Source organism: Setaria italica, chromosome VIII (genome assembly GCF_000263155.2).
Source record: "Setaria italica strain Yugu1 chromosome VIII, Setaria_italica_v2.0, whole genome shotgun sequence".
NCBI lineage: Eukaryota > Viridiplantae > Streptophyta > Magnoliopsida > Poales > Poaceae > Setaria > Setaria italica.
In genome coordinates, this window is record NC_028457.1 from 30,729,610 (window position 1) to 30,752,121 (window position 22,512).

General features: G+C 42.6%; 3 protein-coding genes across 3 annotated transcripts; all 3 read right to left on the minus strand.

The window, feature by feature from the left end:
* Positions 1-5,562: 5,562 nt before the first annotated feature.
* Positions 5,563-6,465, minus strand: LOC101764287. Its single transcript, XM_004979515.4, has 2 exons — positions 6,204-6,465; positions 5,563-5,955 (listed from the first exon to the last, which is right to left on the minus strand). The coding sequence occupies exons 1-2, from the start codon at positions 6,406-6,408 to the stop codon at positions 5,894-5,896; spliced, it is 267 nt and encodes an 88-aa protein (XP_004979572.1). The 5' UTR covers positions 6,409-6,465; the 3' UTR covers positions 5,563-5,893.
* A 4,898-nt stretch (positions 6,466-11,363) lies between these two features.
* Positions 11,364-12,298, minus strand: LOC101764691. Its single transcript, XM_004979516.3, has 2 exons — positions 12,013-12,298; positions 11,364-11,764 (listed from the first exon to the last, which is right to left on the minus strand). The coding sequence occupies exons 1-2, from the start codon at positions 12,215-12,217 to the stop codon at positions 11,703-11,705; spliced, it is 267 nt and encodes an 88-aa protein (XP_004979573.1). The 5' UTR covers positions 12,218-12,298; the 3' UTR covers positions 11,364-11,702.
* A 7,229-nt stretch (positions 12,299-19,527) lies between these two features.
* LOC111255720 lies at positions 19,528-20,417 on the minus strand. Its single transcript, XM_022829344.1, has 2 exons — positions 20,150-20,417; positions 19,528-19,901 (listed from the first exon to the last, which is right to left on the minus strand). Exons 1-2 carry the CDS (start codon positions 20,352-20,354, stop codon positions 19,840-19,842), a joined length of 267 nt encoding a protein of 88 aa, XP_022685079.1. The 5' UTR covers positions 20,355-20,417; the 3' UTR covers positions 19,528-19,839.
* Positions 20,418-22,512: the final 2,095 nt, after the last annotated feature.

Sequence of the window (22,512 nt, forward strand, 5' to 3'; positions counted from 1 at the left end):
TCGAATCCCACGCACCGCGCGCGCACGCGCATAGTTTGAGTGAAAAATCATGTCACTTGTGATCGGCCAAGGAGAAGTGGGTGCAGATGTGGCTTAAGCGGCTGAGGCACGCCGCCATAGACATCTTGGATTTGCTCGAAGACTACCAAGACACTAGTGAACCCTTAACAGCAAAGGTGAGTACTTATGCATGTCAACATCTATGTTGTCCATGCTTCCAATGCAATAAGAAGAAGGACTACTCTTCCTAGCGGACTCTTCACAACCACTCATAAAGCTATGTGTTTCTCAATGCAATTTCGTAGAAGGCAATGGATCCAACCAACCGACTAAATCATTCGTCCTTGCCAATGATGTGCTTCAGGTTTTCCATATGAAGGACATGTGACTACTAGAAAAACGATCTTTCATCCCTAGCCTTAGTACCGGTTGCATTTGGAACCGGTACTAATGTTTACATTAGTACCAGTTCCAAAGGATACTGTCCGGAGCGCACCTCGATGACCCCTTTAGTACCGGTTGGGGGCAACAACCGGTACTAAAGGGTGAGCATTAGTACCGGTTGTTACCTTAATCCGGTACTAAAGGGCTACCCACCCTCTATTACCGGTTGGTGGCATCAACCGGTACTAAAAGGGATACCCTCTAGCACCGGTTGCTGCCACAACCCGGTACTAGTGCGGCGCCATGCAGAATAGAAGGTAGATCGATTGTACATGGAGGGGGAACAAAGGGAGAAAGGCAAATCATCAGCTTATTATCACATGGTAGACTAGTCTTTAAAACATGTTTAGGGCAGAGCACATTACGTTTATCTTGTTTTGCACAACAACAAATGTGACCTTTAGAAGATAGCCCTCCTCTAATTAAACTAGTGCACTATTACAGGATGGTATCGCACGCTTCCTTTTTCCCTATGAAAATGAAGTTTTTAATGATCTGATAGCAGCTGGCAAAACAAATGATTGCAAAGATGTTTGCAGATGATAATGATACTTATGACCACTCTGATGATGAAGAGATAGAGGAACATTTGGTCCGTCAACGTATTTCAAATTAACACGTCAAATCGCACTCAAGACCTCTCACCAACTCCTCCACCAGTTTCCAAAGGCAAATCAACTTATTATCGCATGCATGGTAGTGTCTTTGAAACATGTTTAGGGCACAACACATTACGTTTATCATCTTTTGCACAACATTAAATGGACCTTTGGAAGATAGCCCTCCTCTAAACTTGTGATGCATTGTAATGATATGTCATGTATATATGTCTCACTTGTATCATAGCTGTTAAAGTACCACGTCAAATTGCACTTGCGGTGAGATCTCTCTGACCAAGTCCTCCACCACTTTCCAAGGCAAATCAGACAAACTCCTTGTTATATTCCACATATTGGTTTCATCCTTATATAGATGTCCATGTATACTCTTTTGTTTGTCTACTCAACTTATCACATTGTCGTAGTGTCTTTGAAACATGTTTAGGGAAAGTCCATAGTGGAGGGTAGTAAATGTCAAAGGGAGTTTGTAAGGATAAGACAACACAAATTTTGTAAGGGTATTCTAAAGCATTTGATTCTAAACTATCCGCGAGACCTCTCACAACCTCCTCCACCACTTTCCAAGATAATATACAATCAAATTCCTTGTAGGAGTTTGGATGTTGGACCAATGGGAAGTTGACGAAAGAGTGGGACAAAAATGTGACTCGATCATGTCATTGTGGGCAAAGGTCCTGGTAGCTCATGGAACAGATCATTTGAAGTACACAGGATAGGGAGGCAATAGTCGGCACAAGGAGAGGCATGACCAGAAGCTTGAAAGAAGTAAACTTCAAAGCTAGGAGGAATGTTATTCTTGCTGGTTCAATGTGTCTTCTTATAGATCAGTTCATAGATCTTATGTATTTGGCTGTGATGAAAGCTATGGAGCCCTCCCAGCCCCTTCGAGCTGATGCTAAGCCCAATCTAAACTGCATATGGAATGTGAAAACTCTTTCTGCAATGAGCCAAGCTATCAATCCATACCTGTGAGGCAACATCTCGATTCTGTGGCTACTGACTGAGGTATTTGGCATAGAGTAGACCAATGGTGCATTGTGAATAAGCTTATTAGAATGTGAATAAGTCAGAATTCTTGCTCGTCCTCCATTTGTTCGCTCTCTGTTCTTTTGTTTACAAGGGACTCGGTTGATCCGCGGGACCTCTCACCAACTCCTTCACCACTTTCCAAGGCAAATCAGCTTATCACATGTGGTAGTATCTTTGAAACATGTTTAGGGCACAAGAGGAAGGCATAGTGCTGGAAAAACGGTTAATGGGGTGGCGGACGGCGGGATGCTTCGCATTCTCGTATGAAGGAAGCTCCATCAACTAGATTGACGGTCAAGTTGCATGAAGCAGATGCCACAGTCGACGGAGAGAGCATCTGGGTCTAACCATAATAACACAAGTCTTTCCTTTAGATAACATGCCATCAGATTCCTTGCAAGAGTTTGTATGTTCGACCAACAGGAAGTTGACGAAAGAGTGGGACAAAAATGTGACTCGATCATGTCATTGTGGGCAAAGGTCCTAGTAGCTCATGGAATAGATGATATCATTTGAAGTACATAGGACAGAGAGGCCATAGTCGGCACAAGGAGAAGCATGACCAGAAACTTGAAAGAGGTAAGCTTCAAAGCTAGGAGGAATGTTATTCTTGCTAGTTCAATGGTGTCTTCTTATATATCAGTTCATAGATCTTATATATTTGGCCGTGATGACAGCTATGGATCCCTCCGAGCCCCTTTGAGCCGATGCCAAGCCCAATCTGAACTGCACATGGAACGTGAAAACTCTTTCTGCAATGAGCCAAGCTATCAATATCCATCCCTGTGAGCCAACATCTTGATTCTGTGGCTACTGACTGAGGTATTTGTCGTAGTGTCTTTGAAACAAGTCAAACACCTCACCAGGGGATCAAGCTCCACGAGAACGAGAGCTACTTTCAGATCCAGGATATTAATCAACAAGTCAAACACCTTCCCAGGGGATCAAGCTCCATGAGAACGAGAGCTACTTTCAGTTCCAAGATATTAATCAACAAGTCAAACACCTAACCAGGGGATCAAGCTCCACGAGAACGAGAGCTACTTTCAGTTCTAGGATATGGGCATAGCTGTGAGGGGGGCCACAACGCCCCTTTATATAAGGGCTACTGGTTTTGCCCTTGCCTTGTGAAGTTGTGCCACATAACTCCCAAAATCCCTCAAGAAAGATAACACCACAAGCAGGAAGCCAAGTAGCTATGGAACCTGTGACAGATATAGCTTCCTCATTATGTGACTCATGTCATTGTGGGTGCGGGGTGACCTTGATCTACAACTTTGTAGTTGAAACATTTTTCATTTGGTGTCATCTTGGTGCTCAAATAATCGACACGAACTAAAACTTGGCACCACACATTCAAAAAATAATAAAATTTATATGAACTCAGATATAGATAAAATTTATATCAAAATTGTTGATCTCAACGAGATTTACAACTTTGTAGTTCAAATTATTTTCATTTGGAGCCATCTTGGTGCTCAAATAATCGAAACATTTTCTAGATCTAAAATTTAATTTTAGATCGGAAACTTGTGTCGATTATTTGAGCACCAAGATAATACCAAATGAAAAATGTTTGAACTACAAAGTTGTAGATCTCATCGAGATCTACAATTTTCATATAAAGTTTATCTCCATCCGAGTTCATATGAATTAGTTCAACCGGCGATAAGGCTGCTACAGTGTAGCTTCCGCCGTTTCAAATGGCGGTATAGGTTTAGATTAGCAATTTTTGTAACCCATATATTTTTGCAAAATACTAAAATAAAAAATATAAAAATAAAAAAAATCTAGTTTTAATCAGCAATGACTAAATGTTAGCCCGGTTATGCCCCATCTTAGGTCTAATCATGGACCAATAAAACATGTGCTAGAATTCATGGCCACCGGATGCGTGTTCGACCATGTAATCGTATGCTATACCTCACAGGAGGTTGAAAATGGCCTGAAGGGGTACAGTGGATGAAAACGTCGGGGACGCTCGGAACACAAGAAAATGACCACCAGATACATGTTTGGCCATTGTAACTGTGCTCTATAGTTGATAGGTTGAAAGCGGCTCGAAGAGGCATCAGGGATGGAAACATGGGGGATGGTTGGAACACTTGAAAATGGCACTGGATAAGTGTGCTTATTCCTTACAAAATGCTGAAAATGGCTCAGAAGGGTCATCGAGGATGGAAACTAGGTGGTCAATAAGTGAAAATGGGCAGCGGACATGTTCAGTCATGTAACCGTGTGCTATAGTCCACTAGAGGTCGGAAAGCTGCCCTAGGGGCTCTAGAGACGAAAACGTGAGGAATAGCTGAAAGGTTACGTGTTTGGTCATGACAGCCCTATTAGGAAGCGATAGAAGTGGAAAGATAGCTGGTTTCAGATTGGCAACCCATCTTTTGCTTCCCCCTTACTTCCATACGTAATCCATGGGCATCGAATTTAAAAGTATACAAATCACTTTTAGATGTAATTGAGGGTAAAGAGGGGAGGTTTCGTGAGACTCTACAATGTTCAAATCGTTCGTTCGTTAGGATGCCTCAGCTACATACATCATTGCACTTCCAGTTGACACCAATTTAAATGGTTCGTCTAGCCGCTACAAGGTATCATCAGATATAGAAGAATTAGAGACTGGGGGTAATAGCAAAAAAGGAATATAACTCGTCCGAGAAAGTGGGTGCAGGGGCAGTGGGGTAAGGTAATTGAAGTAACTAGCCAGTTTCTTCCCGAAACTTCCCAAGAAAAATCCCGAATTGGATCCAAAATTGACGGATTAATCAACCAAAATAACCGTGAGCAGCCACAATGTTATAAGTCCCTTCTTCTTGACCAAATTTGTAACCCTTATTAGCAGACTCATTTTCAGTGGTTTCTTTCCCTGATCAAACTAGAGGTTACCAAGGAACCGTGTGCTCTAGCCCACAGGTGGCCGAAAACGGCGAAGAAGGGCTTCGGGGATGGAAACAACGTGGATGGTCAGAACACGTGAGAATGACCACGGGATGCATGTTTGGCCCTGTAACAGTGTGCTATAGGAAGCCGGAAATGGCCAGGAGGGTCACCAGGGATGAAGATGCAGGGATGGATGGAACACGCGAAAATGGCCACCAGTGATTAGTGGCAGGTCTACAGAGATATCTCATCAAATCGGTGATTTATATCCGATTTAAACGAGGATAAAAATGAGTGTATTTTCCACCCATCATGTTGACTTTTCGCAGCTATACTGCCTTTAGTGTGTTGTATTGTTCCCATGACACCAAGTCTCCAAGGCCCGAGAAAATAAGGAAAGTGATAGCAGCCTAGAAATCGACCAAGTTTCTTTCCCCCTTTGGCATTCCTACTAGGATTCGGAATACTCTTTCGCATGACAATCATAATTATCTCCCATAATCCAAAACTCACAAAAACATCAAAAATCCGCCGAGAATAAATTAAGTAAAAAACAGGCACACATAGATAATAATAATAATAATAATAATCATGTTTCTATAAAATTGCTAAGGCCAGAGATAATACATAAAAATATTAGACTGCTCATGACACATATCACGGTGGACAATGTCTGTGTCCTTATTACAAGCAGCGAGAGGAATTAAACATGCTTGTCACCACACACACGAGCGCACAGATGCACGACACACATATAGTTGAGACCAACAGATGGACCTCGACTACAGGTCGCCCCATATGGTGAACAATTTATTGGAGATAAACATGAACATAACTTGGCCATAGCTTGAAGCATAGCAACATATGCCTATGAATGGCATTCATGCTGGTAGCAATGCAATCATATCGTTTTAGGCCTGTCCAGCTTCTTCCATCTTAGCAAGCACTGCCATTTCTTCCATCTTAGCAGCAACTGTCAAATTGAGATATGGAAATCCCATTAGCGCATGAGTTAATTTTGCAGTGGAAATAGAGTACAAGATGTCTTCATGATGTAAGTAATATGCCTGAAGTTGTGAGATGGGAAGTGAAGTCAACAAATTACATTAACGGAAATGCATGGAAGGCCACACATACGTATTAGTCCACGATATGCTACAAAGCTTGTATGTACATATAACAAATTAAATGCATTGAATAGAGTGAGTTTACTGAATTTACCAGAATCGGACAGAACACATGGGAAACAGCAAGTGTTCTTGCAGAGTGAGTCGGAGCCACCTGCAGTAATACAAGCAAAACAACATGCTTTTGCCCGGGCGGATACGCAGCAGCTGCACTGTGCCGCGGTGGCCGGGTTAACATTGAGGCTCAAGATGACCAGGCACATGATCACCATCAAAGCGGTAGTCCTCTTTCCCTCCATTGCCTCCTCTTTCTGCTACCTTCCTTGGTTACCTAGCTAAGTTTATTGGTTTTGTGTTGAGAGGTGATTCTTGAATGGACGTTGCCGGCTGCAATTTATAGGCAGCTGCGCTATGTGATGATATGGACAAGGTGCAAATGGGTGGTCCAATGGCAAGGAAAGGGGGTATTCTGCTTGACATTGGCATCAGACAAAGCCCAATGGCAACTGCTGACACGCGATTAAAATCAGATCCGCATCTTATCCAGCCATTCACTAATAATTAAAGTAAACCCACGCGGTCCGCGAGATGCAGCGTCCATGCATAGCACTTCCCGCCAAACAATAGGAAAAATTAGAATTCAGAGATAGCAGCTGCTTGCATGAAACACGGTTGCACAGAAATCAGTGGTGCTTGGACGGTAAGTAGTGTGGTGTACAAGCTTAAAGCGGCAGTGAGTCAGGTTAGTGTAACAAGCAGTACATCAGCTGGAAGATTGATATGTCTATTGCCCACGCAGCATAGCATTTTATTATGATACATTGAGTTATGTCATATTGTTACTTTAAGTTATTTTTTAAGTATTAGTTGTAGACAATTTAGTTGCAAATTTAAGCGGTTATTTTAAATTATTTTTTATAATGGCATAAGTGGGTAATTTAGATGAAGATTAGGGGGTTACTTTAGCTTATTTTATATAATAGCAGAGGTGGGTAATTTAGATATAAATTTAGGGTTACTTTAGGCTATTTTCTTAATGGCATAGGTGGGTAATTTTTTTAGAAATTATAATAGATCTAATGGCTACGATGTTTGAGTCTACTCGTTGATGGCAAGATATTTTGCTTGTTTGTGGAAATTTTAAATATGTCTCTTTTTTGTAGAGTGTCCACCTAGGATCCTAGGTGGCTTCGCTTGGAGGCTTCAAAAGGAGCTCCAAAATTAGTAATAGTATGATTTTCTCAAAAGAGACTTAATTCTACCACTGTAACTTGATTGGCCACCCTGGCCTCTACCTTTTCCCTCCATTTGACTATTTGAGTTGGCTGTGAACGATTCTCGGCGCTAGCAACGTTACGTGTGATCCAAATGCCAGCACTCATGTGCGCCACCTGTATTCTATGGGAATGCCATGATGCATGTGCAGTAACAGCGCGCACATCTTGCAGGATTCGCGCCTCGTTTTCACTATTGTGTCATCTTAGCAATTAAAAGCGAAGTGTGCTTTGGGGTGGCAATTGGGATATAGACATTATTCTCAAAAAGAATCTTGAAGGCTTACATTCACCCCCTCCGGTCGCCGGTTCCGATCCTTCACCTATAAATTAGGAGTAGTAGTAGGTAGTAAGTGGCAGGTTAGGTAAGTACCCGTTGATGAATGTTGGCTTGGCGTGATCGGCTCTGCTGGTTCCACGAAGATGCCAATATACAGCAAGGACCTAAGTCCAAGGGGAAAAACAACCAACAAGTAGGTTTGTTGCCGACCGCTAGCTAATCAACAGTGATGTACGGGTGGATTCGTGCGTAAATATTTTTTCAATCATGCCATCAGGCCGCTGATAAAATGGGCTTATGTTTGGCTAACCTTTAAAACATTCTTAGAGCTGTTGGCCATTGTGATAACTTTGCACGTGCATCATTAACATGCCAACATACAACAAGGACATAAGACCAAAGGAAAGAACAACCAACAAGTGCCTTTGCTGATCGGTCAGGTCTCAGAGTTTGAGAAACTGGATCTGACGGATGTGAAATTAATCCATGCGTGGCCTCATGCAAATTTGTTCACAGGTTTGAACAGCATGTAATCTTTTTCAGGCATCTATATGGAGCGTGGGTGTGTTATGTTATCTTCTACTACACATATAACATCAAATTCATTCAGTTTGGCCGAGAGCCCAAAATGCAACGAATATGCCATCCAACGTGAAAAAAAAGAGATGAGGAACAGTATACTCTATCTTCGAAATTAGTCAACGAGATGCAGCTTCAAAAGAGATAAGAGCAGACAAGAGGCACCATGGGATGCTGCAAAATTTGGGATCACGTGTGCAGATCCCTAATTAGGAAAAAAGAATAATTGAGCTAGCAACAATAGTAGGACATCTCCATGCTCACCTAGTATAGTAGCCACTTCTAGTGCGCGTGGAACACGACTGCCGGCCCAGTTGGCGCTAAGACATCGTACGTGCATTAAGTCTGAGGTGCTAGGACAGCTTCCTCTTGCTTCCCCACCAAATCATGAGCAACGATCTCTTTCTTTCTAACTCATGCTTGACTGTGACGGTGCTATTATATATTATTGCATGATCATCAAGATAAGATCGTATAGTGACTGAGTGAGACATCTATGTACTAACTTGCATTTAAGCCTCGAACTGTGTGTCATTACGTGAGCTGCCTCCTGTCCTCGCCTCTGAATTATTGAACCGTTCCCAACAGCTAGTGTTGGTCTCAAAGGAATTTGACACCAAACAGATTGATAAAGAAAAGAGAATAATACCTGGAATTGGAAAAAGTTGATCTCTCTATACAATGAGGTAGGGCTCCCCTTTTATAGTGACCCATCAGCCACTTTACATTCCGAAAATGTCCTTCCTCAACCACTACATTCTTAGGATATGCCATACATAAATGTCATTTGAGGTGACGCGTACAAATTGAACTCTTCCACGTGGTCACGTTTCTCACGCCTCTTGTTTTCCAACCTCGAGACTTCATCTTCATGCCAAGTTGATCATCTAGCCTCGAGGCTCCATCTACGATCCGGAATGAACGTACAGCCTCGAGGCTCCTGCTTCGTTAAGCTTTGTTGAGAACTCATAACCTCACATAGTTCTCCTCCGAGTATTGTATCTGACTAAAGAGTAAAAAGGTAAAAGCTCGGTGCCCGGAACCGACTGAGAACACTCGAGGCTTATAGCTCAGTTGGAGTTTAGCTATTACCGTTGCCAGTCACCAGCCTCGAGCCCCTCCAGAAACAAGGTGATGCGAGAGTACGAGTTTTACTATTAGAGGTGTCCCCATAGAACGTGCGAGGTTAATGAGTTCAGTTTCTTTTACTGCCGACGCATAACATGCGAGGATCAACGAATATGAGGAATGGGACATAGAACGTGCGAGGTTAATGAGTTCAGTTTCTTTTACTGCCGACGCATAACATGCGAGGATCAACGAATATGAGGAACACTATATGCCATCCAACGGGAAAAAAAAAGATGAGGAACAGTATACTCTATCTTCGAAATTAGTTATAAAGATTCAGCTTCAAAAGAGATAACGAGGTGTCCAAGACTCGAGGAGCCAGTCAAGAGCAGACAAGAGGCACATGAGTGCATGCATCCACACCTTGGGATGCTGCAAACTTTTATGAGGCTGCAAGCTGCATACATAAGTTTATTTCACCTTTGTTCACAATACTCTTCACACACCATTCACACACGTCTCAGGGAGCTCTGCAGCAATGGTGGAGATCTTAGCTAGACTGCTCACTTCCCTTGTTGTCGCTATTGCTAAAAACACAAGCTCACCTCTGCTATTGCGAAGCAGGCCAATTTGCTGTGGAACTTTGGCGACGACCTGAAGGACATGAAGTCGGTGCTGGAGTCCATCTCAGCAGCGCTCCAGGACGCTGACACTGCTAGAAAAACGACCTTTCATCCTCAACAAAAGTCCCGGTAGCTTTTTTACCTGGAACTAAAGAGGTTTTAGTGCTGCGCAAACACCTTTAGTCCGGGTTGCTGTTACCAACCAGGAGTAAAGGGTACGATGGCACCAACCGGGACTAAAGCACCCCCCACGAGTTACTATAAAGGATTGCATCCTCCACTTAGTCAGATTTACTGTGTAGGTGAGATGGTAAGGAAGCTATGCGCGAGGCTTGAGATCATCGGTTCGAATCCCATGCACCGCGCGCGCACGCGCATAGTTTGAGTGAAAAATCATGTCACTTGTGATCGGCCAAGGAGAAGTGGGTGCAGATGTGGCTTAAGCGGCTGAGGCACGCCGCCATAGACATCTCGGATTTGCTACATACATCATTGCACTTCCAATTGACACCAATTTAAATGGTTCGTCTAGCCGCTACAAGGTATCATCAGATATAGAAGAATTAGAGACTGGGGGTAATAGCAAAAAAGGAATATAACTCGTCCGAGAAATTGGGTGCAGGGGCGTGGGGTAAGGTAATTGAAGTAACTAGCCAGTTTCTTCCCGAAACTTCCCAAGAAAAATCCCGAATTGGATCCAAAATTGACGGATTAATCAACCAAAATAACCGTGAGCAGCCACAATGTTATAAGTCCCTTCTTCTTGACCAAATTTGTAACCCTTATTAGCATACTCATTTTCAGTGGTTTCCGTGATCAAACTAGAGGTTACCAAGGAACCGTGTGCTCTAGCCCACAGGTGGCCGAAAACGGCCAAGAAGGGCTTCGGGGATGGAAACAACGTGGATGGTCAGAACACGTGAGAATGACCACGGGATGCATGTTTGGCCCTGTAACAGTGTGCTATAGAAAGCCGGAAATGGCCAGGAGGGTCACCAGGGATGAAGATGCAGGGATGGATGGAACACGCGAAAATGGCCACCAGTGATTAGTGGCAGGTCTAGAGAGATATCTCATCAAATCGGTGAGTTATATCCGATTTAAACGAGGATAAAAATGAGTGTATTTTCCACCCATCATGTTGACTTTTCGCAGCTATACTGCCTTTAGTGTGTTGTATTGTTCCCATGACACCAAGTCTCCAAGGCCCGAGAAAATAAGGAAAGTGATAGCAGCCCAGAAATCGACCAAGTTTCTTTCCCCCTTTGGCATTCCTACTAGGATTCGGAATACTCTTTCGCATGACAATCATAATTATCTCCCATAATCCAAAACTCACAAAAACATCAAAAATCCGCCTAGAATAAATTAACTAAAAAACATGCACACACAGATAATAATAATAATAATAATAATAATAATAATAATAATAATAATAATAATAATGTTTCTATAAAATTGCGAAGGCCAGAGACAATACATAAAAATATTAGACTGCTCATGACACATATCACGGTGGACAGTGTCTACGTCCTTATTACAAGCAGCGAGAGGAATTAAACATGCTTGTCACCACACACACGCGCGCGCACAGATGCACGACACACATATGGTTGAGACCAACAAATGGACCTCGACTAGAGGTCGCCCCATATGGTGAACAATTTATTGGAGATAAACATGAACATAACTTGGCCATAGCTTGAAGCATAGCAACATATGCCTATGAATGGCATTCATGCTGGTAGCAATGCAATCATATCGTTTTAGGCTTGTCCAGCTTCTTCCATCTTAGCAAGCACTGCCATTTCTTCCATCTTAGCAGCAACTGTCATATTGAGATATGGAAATCCCATTAGCGTAGGAGCTAATTTTGCAGTGGAAATAGAGTACAAGATGTCTTCATGATGTAAGTAATATGCCTGAAGTTGTTAGATGGGAAGTGAAGTCAACAAATTACATTAACGGAAATGTATGGAAGGCCACACATACGTATTAGTCCACGATATGCTACAAAGCTTGTATGTACATATAACAAATTAAATGCATTGAATAGAGTGAGTTTACTGAATTTACCAGAATCGGACAGAACACATGGGAAACAGCAAGTGTTCTTGCAGAGTGAGTCGGAGCCACCTGCAGTAATACAAGCAAAACAACATGCTTTTGCCCGGGCGGATACGCAGCAGCTGCACTGTGCCGCGGTGGCCGGGTTAACATTGAGGCTCAAGATGACCAGGCACACGATCACCATCAAAGCGGTAGTCCTCTTTCCCTCCATTGCCTCCTCTTTCTGCTACCTTCCTTGGTTACCTAGCTAAGTTTATTGGTTTTGTGTTGAGAGGTGATTCTTGAATGGACGTTGCCGGCTGCAATTTATAGGCAGCTGCGCTATGTGATGATATGGACAAGGTGCAAATGGGTGGTCCAATGGCAAGGAAAGGGGGTATTCTGCTTGACATTGGCATCAGACAAAGCCCAATGGCAACTGCTGACACGCGATTAAAATCAGATCCGCATCTTATCCAGCCATTCACTAATAATTAAAGTAAACCCACGCGGTCCGCGAGATGCAGCGTCCATGCATAGCACTTCCCGCCAAACAATAGGAAAAATTAGAATTCAGAGATAGCAGCTGCTTGCATGAAACACGGTTGCACAGAAATCAGTGGTGCTTGGACGGTAAGTAGTGTGGTGTACAAGCTTAAAGCGGCAGTGAGTCAGGTTGGTGTAACAAGCAGTACATCAGCTGGAAGATTGATATGTCTATTGCCCACGCAGCATAGCATTTTATTATGATACATTGAGTTATGTCATATTGTTACTTTAAGTTATTTTTTAAGTATTAGTTGTAGACAATTTAGTTGCAAATTTAAGCGGTTATTTTAAATTATTTTTTATAATGGCATAAGTGGGTAATTTAGATGAAGATTAGGGGGTTACTTTAGCTTATTTTATATAATAGCAGAGGTGGGTAATTTAGATATAAATTTAGGGTTACTTTAGGCTATTTTCTTAATGGCATAGGTGGGTAATTTTTTTAGAAATTATAATAGATCCAATGGCTACGATGTTTGAGTCTACTCGTTGATGGCAAGATATTTTGCTTGTTTGTGGAAATTTTAAATATGTCTCTTTTTTGTAGAGTGTCCACCTAGGATCCTAGGTGGCTTCGCTTGGAGGCTTCAAAAGGAGCTCCAAAATTAGTAATAGTATGATTTTCTCAAAAGAGACTTAATTCTACCACTGTAACTTGATTGGCCACCCCGGCCTCTACCTTTTCCCTCCATTTGACTATTTGAGTTGGCTGTGAACGATTCTCGGCGCTAGCAACGTTACGTGTGATCCAAATGCCAGCACTCATGTGCGCCACCTGTATTCTATGGGAATGCCATGATGCATGTGCAGTAACAGCGCGCACATCTTGCAGGATTCGCGCCTCGTTTTCACTATTGTGTCATCTTAGCAATTAGGAGCGAAGTGTGCTTTGGGGTGGCAATTGGGATATAGACATTATTCTCGAAAAGAATCTTGAAGGCTTACATTCACCCCCTCCGGTCGCCGGTTCCGATCCTTCACCTATAAATTAGGAGTAGTAGTAGGTAGTAAGTGGCAGGTTAGGTAAGTACCCGTTGATGAATGTTGGCTTGGCGTGATCGGCTCTGCTGGTTCCACGAAGATGCCAATATACAGCAAGGACCTAAGTCCAAGGGGAAAAACAACCAACAAGTAGGTTTGTTGCCGACCGCTAGCTAATCAACAGTGATGTACGGGTGGATTCGTGCGTAAATATTTTTTCAATCATGCCATCAGGCCGCTGATAAAATGGGCTTATGTTTGGCTAACCTTTAAAACATTCTTAGAGCTGTTGGCCATTGTGATAACTTTGCACGTGCATCATTAACATGCCAACATACAACAAGGACATAAGACCAAAGGAAAGAACAACCAACAAGTGCCTTTGCTGATCGGTCAGGTCTCAGAGTTTGAGAAACTGGATCTGACGGATGTGAAATTAATCCATGCGTGGCCTCATGCAAATTTGTTCACAGGTTTGAACAGCATGTAATCTTTTTCAGGCATCTATATGGAGCGTGGGTGTGTTATGTTATCTTCTACTACACATATAACATCAAATTCATTCAGTTTGGCCGAGAGCCCAAAATGCAACGAATATGCCATCCAACGTGAAAAAAAAGAGATGAGGAACAGTATACTCTATCTTCGAAATTAGTCAACGAGATGCAGCTTCAAAAGAGATAAGAGCAGACAAGAGGCACCATGGGATGCTGCAAAATTTGGGATCACGTGTGCAGATCCCTAATTAGGAAAAAAGAATAATTGAGCTAGCAACAATAGTAGGACATCTCCATGCTCACCTAGTATAGTAGCCACTTCTAGTGCGCGTGGAACACGACTGCCGGCCCAGTTGGCGCTAAGACATCGTACGTGCATTAAGTCTGAGGTGCTAGGACAGCTTCCTCTTGCTTCCCCACCAAATCATGAGCAACGATCTCTTTCTTTCTAACTCATGCTTGACTGTGACGGTGCTATTATATATTATTGCATGATCATCAAGATAAGATCGTATAGTGACTGAGTGAGACATCTATGTACTAACTTGCATTTAAGCCTCGAACTGTGTGTCATTACGTGAGCTGCCTCCTGTCCTCGCCTCTGAATTATTGAACCGTTCCCAACAGCTAGTGTTGGTCTCAAAGGAATTTGACACCAAACAGATTGATAAAGAAAAGAGAATAATACCTGGAATTGGAAAAAGTTGATCTCTCTATACAATGAGGTAGGGCTCCCCTTTTATAGTGACCCATCAGCCACTTTACATTCCGAAAATGTCCTTCCTCAACCACTACATTCTTAGGATATGCCATACATAAATGTCATTTGAGGTGACGCGTACAAATTGAACTCTTCCACGTGGTCACGTTTCTCACGCCTCTTGTTTTCCAACCTCGAGACTTCATCTTCATGCCAAGTTGATCATCTAGCCTCGAGGCTCCATCTACGATCCGGAATGAACGTACAGCCTCGAGGCTCCTGCTTCGTTAAGCTTTGTTGAGAACTCATAACCTCACATAGTTCTCCTCCGAGTATTGTATCTGACTAAAGAGTAAAAAGGTAAAAGCTCGGTGCCCGGAACCGACTGAGAACACTCGAGGCTTATAGCTCAGTTGGAGTTTAGCTATTACCGTTGCCAGTCACCAGCCTCGAGCCCCTCCAGAAACAAGGTGATGCGAGAGTACGAGTTTTACTATTAGAGGTGTCCCCATAGAACGTGCGAGGTTAATGAGTTCAGTTTCTTTTACTGCCGACGCATAACATGCGAGGATCAACGAATATGAGGAACACTATATGCCATCCAACGGGAAAAAAAAGATGAGGAACAGTATACTCTATCTTCGAAATTAGTTATAAAGATTCAGCTTCAAAAGAGATAACGAGGCGTCCAAGACTCGAGGAGCCAGTCAAGAGCAGACAAGAGGCACATGAGTGCATGCATCCACACCTTGGGATGCTGCAAACTTTTATGAGGCTGCAAGCTGCATACATAAGTTTATTTCACCTTTGTTCACAATACTCTTCACACACCATTCACACACGTCTCAGGGAGCTCTGCAGCAATGGTGGAGATCTTAGCTAGACTGCTCACTTCCCTTGTTGTCGCAATTGCTAAAAACACAAGCTCACCTCTGCTATTGCGAAGCAGGCCAATTTGCTGTGGAACTTTGGCGACGACCTGAAGGACATGAAGTCGATGCTGGAGTCCATCTCAGCAGCGCTCCAGGACGCTGACACTGCTAGAAAAACGACCTTTCATCCTCAACAAAAGTCCCGGTAGCTTTTTTACCTGGAACTAAAGAGGTTTTAGTGCTGCGCAAACACCTTTAGTCCGGGTTGCTGTTACCAACCAAGAGTAAAGGGTACGATGGCACCAACCGGGACTAAAGCACCCCCCACGAGTTACTATAAAGGATTGCATCCTCCACTTAGTCAGATTTACTGTGTAGGTGAGATGGTAAGGAAGCTATGCGCGAGGCTTGAGATCATCGGTTCGAATCCCACGCACCGCGCGCGCACGCGCATAGTTTGAGTGAAAAATCATGTCACTTGTGATCGGCCAAGGAGAAGTGGGTGCAGATGTGGCTTAAGCGGCTGAGGCACGCCGCCATAGACATCTCGGATTTGCTCGAAGACTACCAAGACACTAGCGAACCCTTAACAGCAAAGGTGAGTACTTATGCGTGTCAACATCTATGTTGTCCATGCTTCCAATGCAATAAGAAGAAGGACTACTCTTCCTAGCGGACTCTTCACAACCACTCGTAAAGCTATGTGTTTCTCAATTCAATTTCGTAGAAGGCAATGGATCCAATCAACCGACTAAATCATTCGTCCTTGCCAATGATGTGCTTCAGGTTTTCTATATGAAGGACATGTGACTACTAGAAAAACGATCTTTCATCCCTAGCCTTAGTACCGGTTGCATTTGGAACCGGTACTAATGTTTACATTAGTACCGGTTCCAAAGGATACTATCCGGAGCGCACCTCGATGACCCCTTTAGTACCGGTTGGGGGCAACAACCGGTACTAAAGGGTGAGCATTAGTACCGGTTGTTACCTTAATCCGGTACTAAAGGGCTACCCACCCTCTATTACCGGTTGGTGGCATCAACCGGTACTAAAAGGGATACCCTCTAGCACCGGTTGCTGCCACAACCCGGTACTAGTGCGGCGCCATGCAGAATAGAAGGTAGATCGATTGTACATGGAGGGGGAACAAAGGGAGAAAGGCAAATCATCAGCTTATTATCACATGGTAGACTAGTCTTTAAAACATGTTTAGGGCAGAGCACATTACGTTTATCTTGTTTTGCACAACAACAAATGTGACCTTTAGAAGATAGCCCTCCTCTAATTAAACTAGTGCACTATTACAGGATGGTATCGCACGCTTCCTTTTTCCCTATGAAAATGAAGTTTTTAATGATCTGATAGCAGCTGGCAAAACAAATGATTGCAAAGATGTTTGCAGATGTTTGCAGATGATAATGCCACAGTCGACGGAGAGAGCATCTGGGTCTAACCATAATAACACAAGTCTTTCCTTTAGATAACATGCCATCAGATTCCTTGCAAGAGTTTGTATGTTCGACCAACAGGAAGTTGACGAAAGAGTGGGACAAAAATGTGACTCGATCATGTCATTGTGGGCAAAGGTCCTAGTGGCTCATGGAATAGATGATATCACTTGAAGTACATAGGACAGAGAGGCCATAGTCGGCACAAGGAGAAGCATGACCAGAAACTTGAAAGAGGTAAGCTTCAAAGCTAGGAGGAATGTTATTCTTGCTAGTTCAATGGTGTCTTCTTATAGATCAGTTCATAGATCTTATATATTTGGCCGTGACGATAATAAATATTTAATATGAACTCAGATATAGATAAAATTTATATCAAAATTGTTGATCTCAACGAGATTTACAACTTTGTAGTTCAAATTATTTTCATTTGGAGCCATCTTGGTGCTCAAATAATCGAAACATTTTTTAGATCTAAAATTTAATTTTAGATCTAAAACTTGTGTCGATTATTTGAGCACCAAGATAATACCAAATGAAAAATGTTTGAACTACAAAGTTGTAGATCTCGTCGAGATCTACAATTTTCATATAAAGTTTATCTCCATCCGAGTTCATATGAATTAGTTCAACCGGCGGTAATGCTGCTACAGTGTAGCTTCTGCCGTTTCAAACGACGGTATAGGTTTAGATTACCAATTTTTTTTAACCCATATATTTTTGCAAAATACTAAAATAAAAAATATATAAAAAAATTCTAGTTTTAATCAGCAATGACTAAATGTTAGCCCGGTTATGCCCCATGTTAGGTCTAGTCATGGACCAATAAAACATGTGCTAGACTTCATGGCCACCGGATGCGTGTTCAACCATGTAATCGTATGCTATACCTCACAGGAGGTTGAAAATGGCCCGAAGGGGTACAGTGGATGAAAACGTCGGGGACACTCGGAACACAAGAAAATGACCACCAGATACGTGTTTGGCCATTGTAACTGTGCGCTATAGTTGATAGGTTGAAAGCGGCTCGAAGAGGCATCAGGGATGGAAACATGGGGGATGGTCGGAACACTTGAAAATGGCACTGGATAAGTGTGCTTATTCCTTACAAAACGCTGAAAATGGCTCGGAAGGGTCATCGAGGATGGAAACTAGGTGGTCAATAAGTGAAAATGGGCAGCGGACATGTTCGGTCATGTAACCGTGTGCTATAGTCCACTAGAGGTCGGAAAGCTGCCCTAGGGGCTCTAGAGACGAAAACGTGAGGAACAGCTAAAAGGTTACGTGTTTGGTCATGACAGCCCTATTAGGAAGCGATAGAAGTGGAAAGATAGCTGGTTTCAGATTGGCAACCCATCTTTTGCTTCCCCCTTACTTCCATCCGTAATCCATGGGCATCGAATTTAAAAGTATACAAATCACTTTTAGATGTAATTGAGGGTAAAGAGGGGAGGTTTCGTGAGACTCTACAATGTTCAAATCGTTCATTCGTTAGGATGCCTCAGCTACATACATCATTGCACTTCCAATTGACACCAATTTAAATGGTTCGTCTAGCCGCTACAAGGTATCATCAGATATAGAAGAATTAGAGACTGGGGGTAATAGCAAAAAAGGAATATAACTCGTCCGAGAAATTGGGTGCAGGGGCGTGGGGTAAGGTAATTGAAGTAACTAGCCAGTTTCTTCCCGAAACTTCCCAAGAAAAATCCCGAATTGGATCCAAAATTGACGGATTAATCAACCAAAATAACCGTGAGCAGCCACAATGTTATAAGTCCCTTCTTCTTGACCAAATTTGTAACCCTTATTAGCATACTCATTTTCAGTGGTTTCCGTGATCAAACTAGAGGTTACCAAGGAACCGTGTGCTCTAGCCCACAGGTGGCCGAAAACGGCCAAGAAGGGCTTCGGGGATGGAAACAACGTGGATGGTCAGAACACGTGAGAATGACCACGGGATGCATGTTTGGCCCTGTAACAGTGTGCTATAGAAAGCCGGAAATGGCCAGGAGGGTCACCAGGGATGAAGATGCAGGGATGGATGGAACACGCGAAAATGGCCACCAGTCATTAGTGGCAGGTCTAGAGAGATATCTCATCAAATCGGTGAGTTATATCCGATTTAAACGAGGATAAAAATGAGTGTATTTTCCACCCATCATGTTGACTTTTCGCAGCTATACTGCCTTTAGTGTGTTGTATTGTTCCCATGACACCAAGTCTCCAAGGCCCGAGAAAATAAGGAAAGTGATAGCAGCCCAGAAATCGACCAAGTTTCTTTCCCCCTTTGGCATTCCTACTAGGATTCGGAATACTCTTTCGCATGACAATCATAATTATCTCCCATAATCCAAAACTCACAAAAACATCAAAAATCCGCCGAGAATAAATTAACTAAAAAACATGCACACACAGATAATAATAATAATAATAATAATAATAATAATAATAATAATAATAATAATAATAATAATAATAATCATGTTTCTATAAAATTGCTAAGGCCAGAGACAATACATAAAAATATTAGACTGCTCATGACACATATCACGGTGGACAGTGTCTGTGTCCTTATTACAAGCAGCGAGAGGAATTAAACATGCTTGTCACCACACATGCGCGCGCACAGATGCACGACACACATATGGTTGAGACCAACAGATGGACCTCGACTAGAGGTCGCCCCATATGGTGAACAATTTATTGGAGATAAACATGAACATAACTTGGCCATAGCTTGAAGCATAGCAACATATGCCTATGAATGGCATTCATGTTGGTAGCAATGCAATCATATCGTTTTAGGCTTGTCCAGGTTCTTCCATCTTAGCAAGCACTGCCATTTCTTCCATCTTAGCAGCAACTGTCAAATTGAGATATGGAAATCCCATTAGCGCATGAATTAATTTTGCAGTGGAAATAGAGTACAAGATATCTTCATGATGTAAGTAATATGCCTGAAGTTGTGAGATGGGAAGTGAAGTCAACAAATTACATTAACGGAAATGCATGGAAGGCCACACATATGTATTAGTCCACGATATGCTACAAAGCTTGTATGTACATATAACAAATTAAATGCATTGAATAGAGTGAGTTTACTGAATTTACCAGAATCGGACAGAACACATGGGAAACAGCAAGTGTTCTTGCAGAGTGAGTCGGAGCCACCTGCAGTAATACAAGCAAAACAACATGCTTTTGCCCGGGCGGATACGCAGCAGCTGCACTGTGCCGCGGTGGCCGGGTTAACATTGAGGCTCAAGATGACCAGGCACATGATCACCATCAAAGGGGTAGTCCTCTTTCCCTCCATTGCCTCCTCTTGCTGCTACCTTCCTTGGTTACCTAGCTAAGTTTATTTGTTTTGTGTTGAGAGGTGATTCTTTAGTGGACGTTGCCAGCTGCAATTTATAGGCTGTCTGATGATATGGACAAGGTGCAAATGGGTGGTCCAATGGCAAGGAAAGGGGGTATTCTGCTTGACATTGGCATCAGACAAAGCCCAATGGCAACTGCTGACACGCGATTAAAATCAGATCCACATCTTATCCAGCCATTCACTAATAATTAAACTAAACCCACGCGGTCCGCGAGATGCAGCGTCCATTAGCACTTCCCGCCAAACAATAGGCAAAATTAGAATTCAAAGATAGTAGTGTGGGACATTTAATTCCTGCGCAAGCGCGGACAATGGTGCCAGCAGCTGCTTGCATGAAACACGGTTACATAATTTGAAAATAATACATAATTAAAAACTAATACATAATTTGACACGGTGAACCTCGAGAACGTTTTGAAAATGTACTCTCGTTAGGCGTTCACCTCCTTAACAATAATGTAGTGTGGAAGGTGTGCGTGAGGATCGTTATCTATATCGTGTGTTAGAAAAAAGATTGCATATATAGTGCCATCATTCAATATACTTAATTGCGTCCATGCCATCGTTACAAGATTTCTAACATTTCCCAACACTTCTCTTACAAATGCCCAGTGGCGAAATAGGGATATCACGAGGCAGCGGTGGTACTACGTGGAGCGTGTAGTTAAGGTTTGTCTTTCTTCGGATAGCACGTTAGCTGACCATTGACAACATGTGATGATTTTACTAACATCAAAAGTAGGCATGCCCCATTTTTTAATTGGTGCTTATAGAGGCATGGAGTGTGAGGTTTTGGTGGGTGAGCATTGGTGTGCAACTCGTGTGCGTGAGCATGTGTGCATACGATACTGTGTTTTGTTAGAAAAGATGATAATGCCCGGAAACAATCCTGAATGGAAGGCGGGCCCTGACCACAGGATAATGCATTACGGGGCGATGTCTCAACTTGTCACCTGGGGCGCTTTTGCAGTTTCCCCGTACACACACTAAGAGCCTCCGACCCTTTTTCGTCATACCTTCCCTTGTAGTCATGCATATATCCATGATGATTTGAGTCTACTGATTGACGGCTAGATGTTTTGATTGTTTGTGAAAATTTTTAGTTTCTGGTTTTTAGAGTGAAGCCACCTAGGATCCTAGGTGGCTTCACTAAAAGCTTCAAAAGAAGCATCCAAATTAGTAATCGTATGATTTTGTGAAAAGAGACTTAATTCTACCATTATAACTTGATTGGCTGCCCCAGCCTCTACCTTTGCCTCCACTTGACTATTTGAGTTGGCTGTGGACGGTTCACGGCGCTAGGAACATTATGTTTGATCCAAATGCCACCACTCATGCACTACTACAGAACTCGGTATTAGTTCCGGTTCGTAGACTGCATATCTCCCGAAAATGCAACCGGGATTAATCCGTCGAGATAAAAGGGGGGGTCTTTTATCACGGGTCCCTCAACCGGGATATAAAACTCTCCTTTAATCCCGTTTTGTAAAACCAACCGGGACTAACGAGGCTGCCACGCCAGGCGGTGGACAGACCCCTTTAGTCCCGGTTGGTGTTACAAACCGGGACTAAAGGTCTCCTCTTAGTCACGGTTTGTTTTACAAACCAGGACTAAAGTGTGTGCGTAGGGCGCCTGCATGGCGCCTATAATTTTGTGCATATCTCACATACCCCTTTAGTTAACCTTTAGTAGTTGAGAACTTTTTTTTATAATGAAATCAATCAAACTAGTATTTAAACGAATCAAATAATTATTTAAATGAATCAAACAAGTATTTACACAAATACTATACAATTCTTAGCGTACTATATATATACACAAATCTAATTAGCGTACGTATTACATATATATACAAACTAAATCAAACTATATATATATATATATATATATCTACGATGATCTTCCCGTTGAGGTGCTGGGAGCGTCTAATTTTCGTCCATCGTAATGAAAGTCTCCTTTTGGATTTACAACCTCGTCCACCAGGAATCCAATGAGACCTTCACATATTGCCGGTACTCTTTCCTTCTTCAAGAGCCCTAATTGAATATTCCACATCTGTAATTTGGATACATATATGTGAATTTTACACGA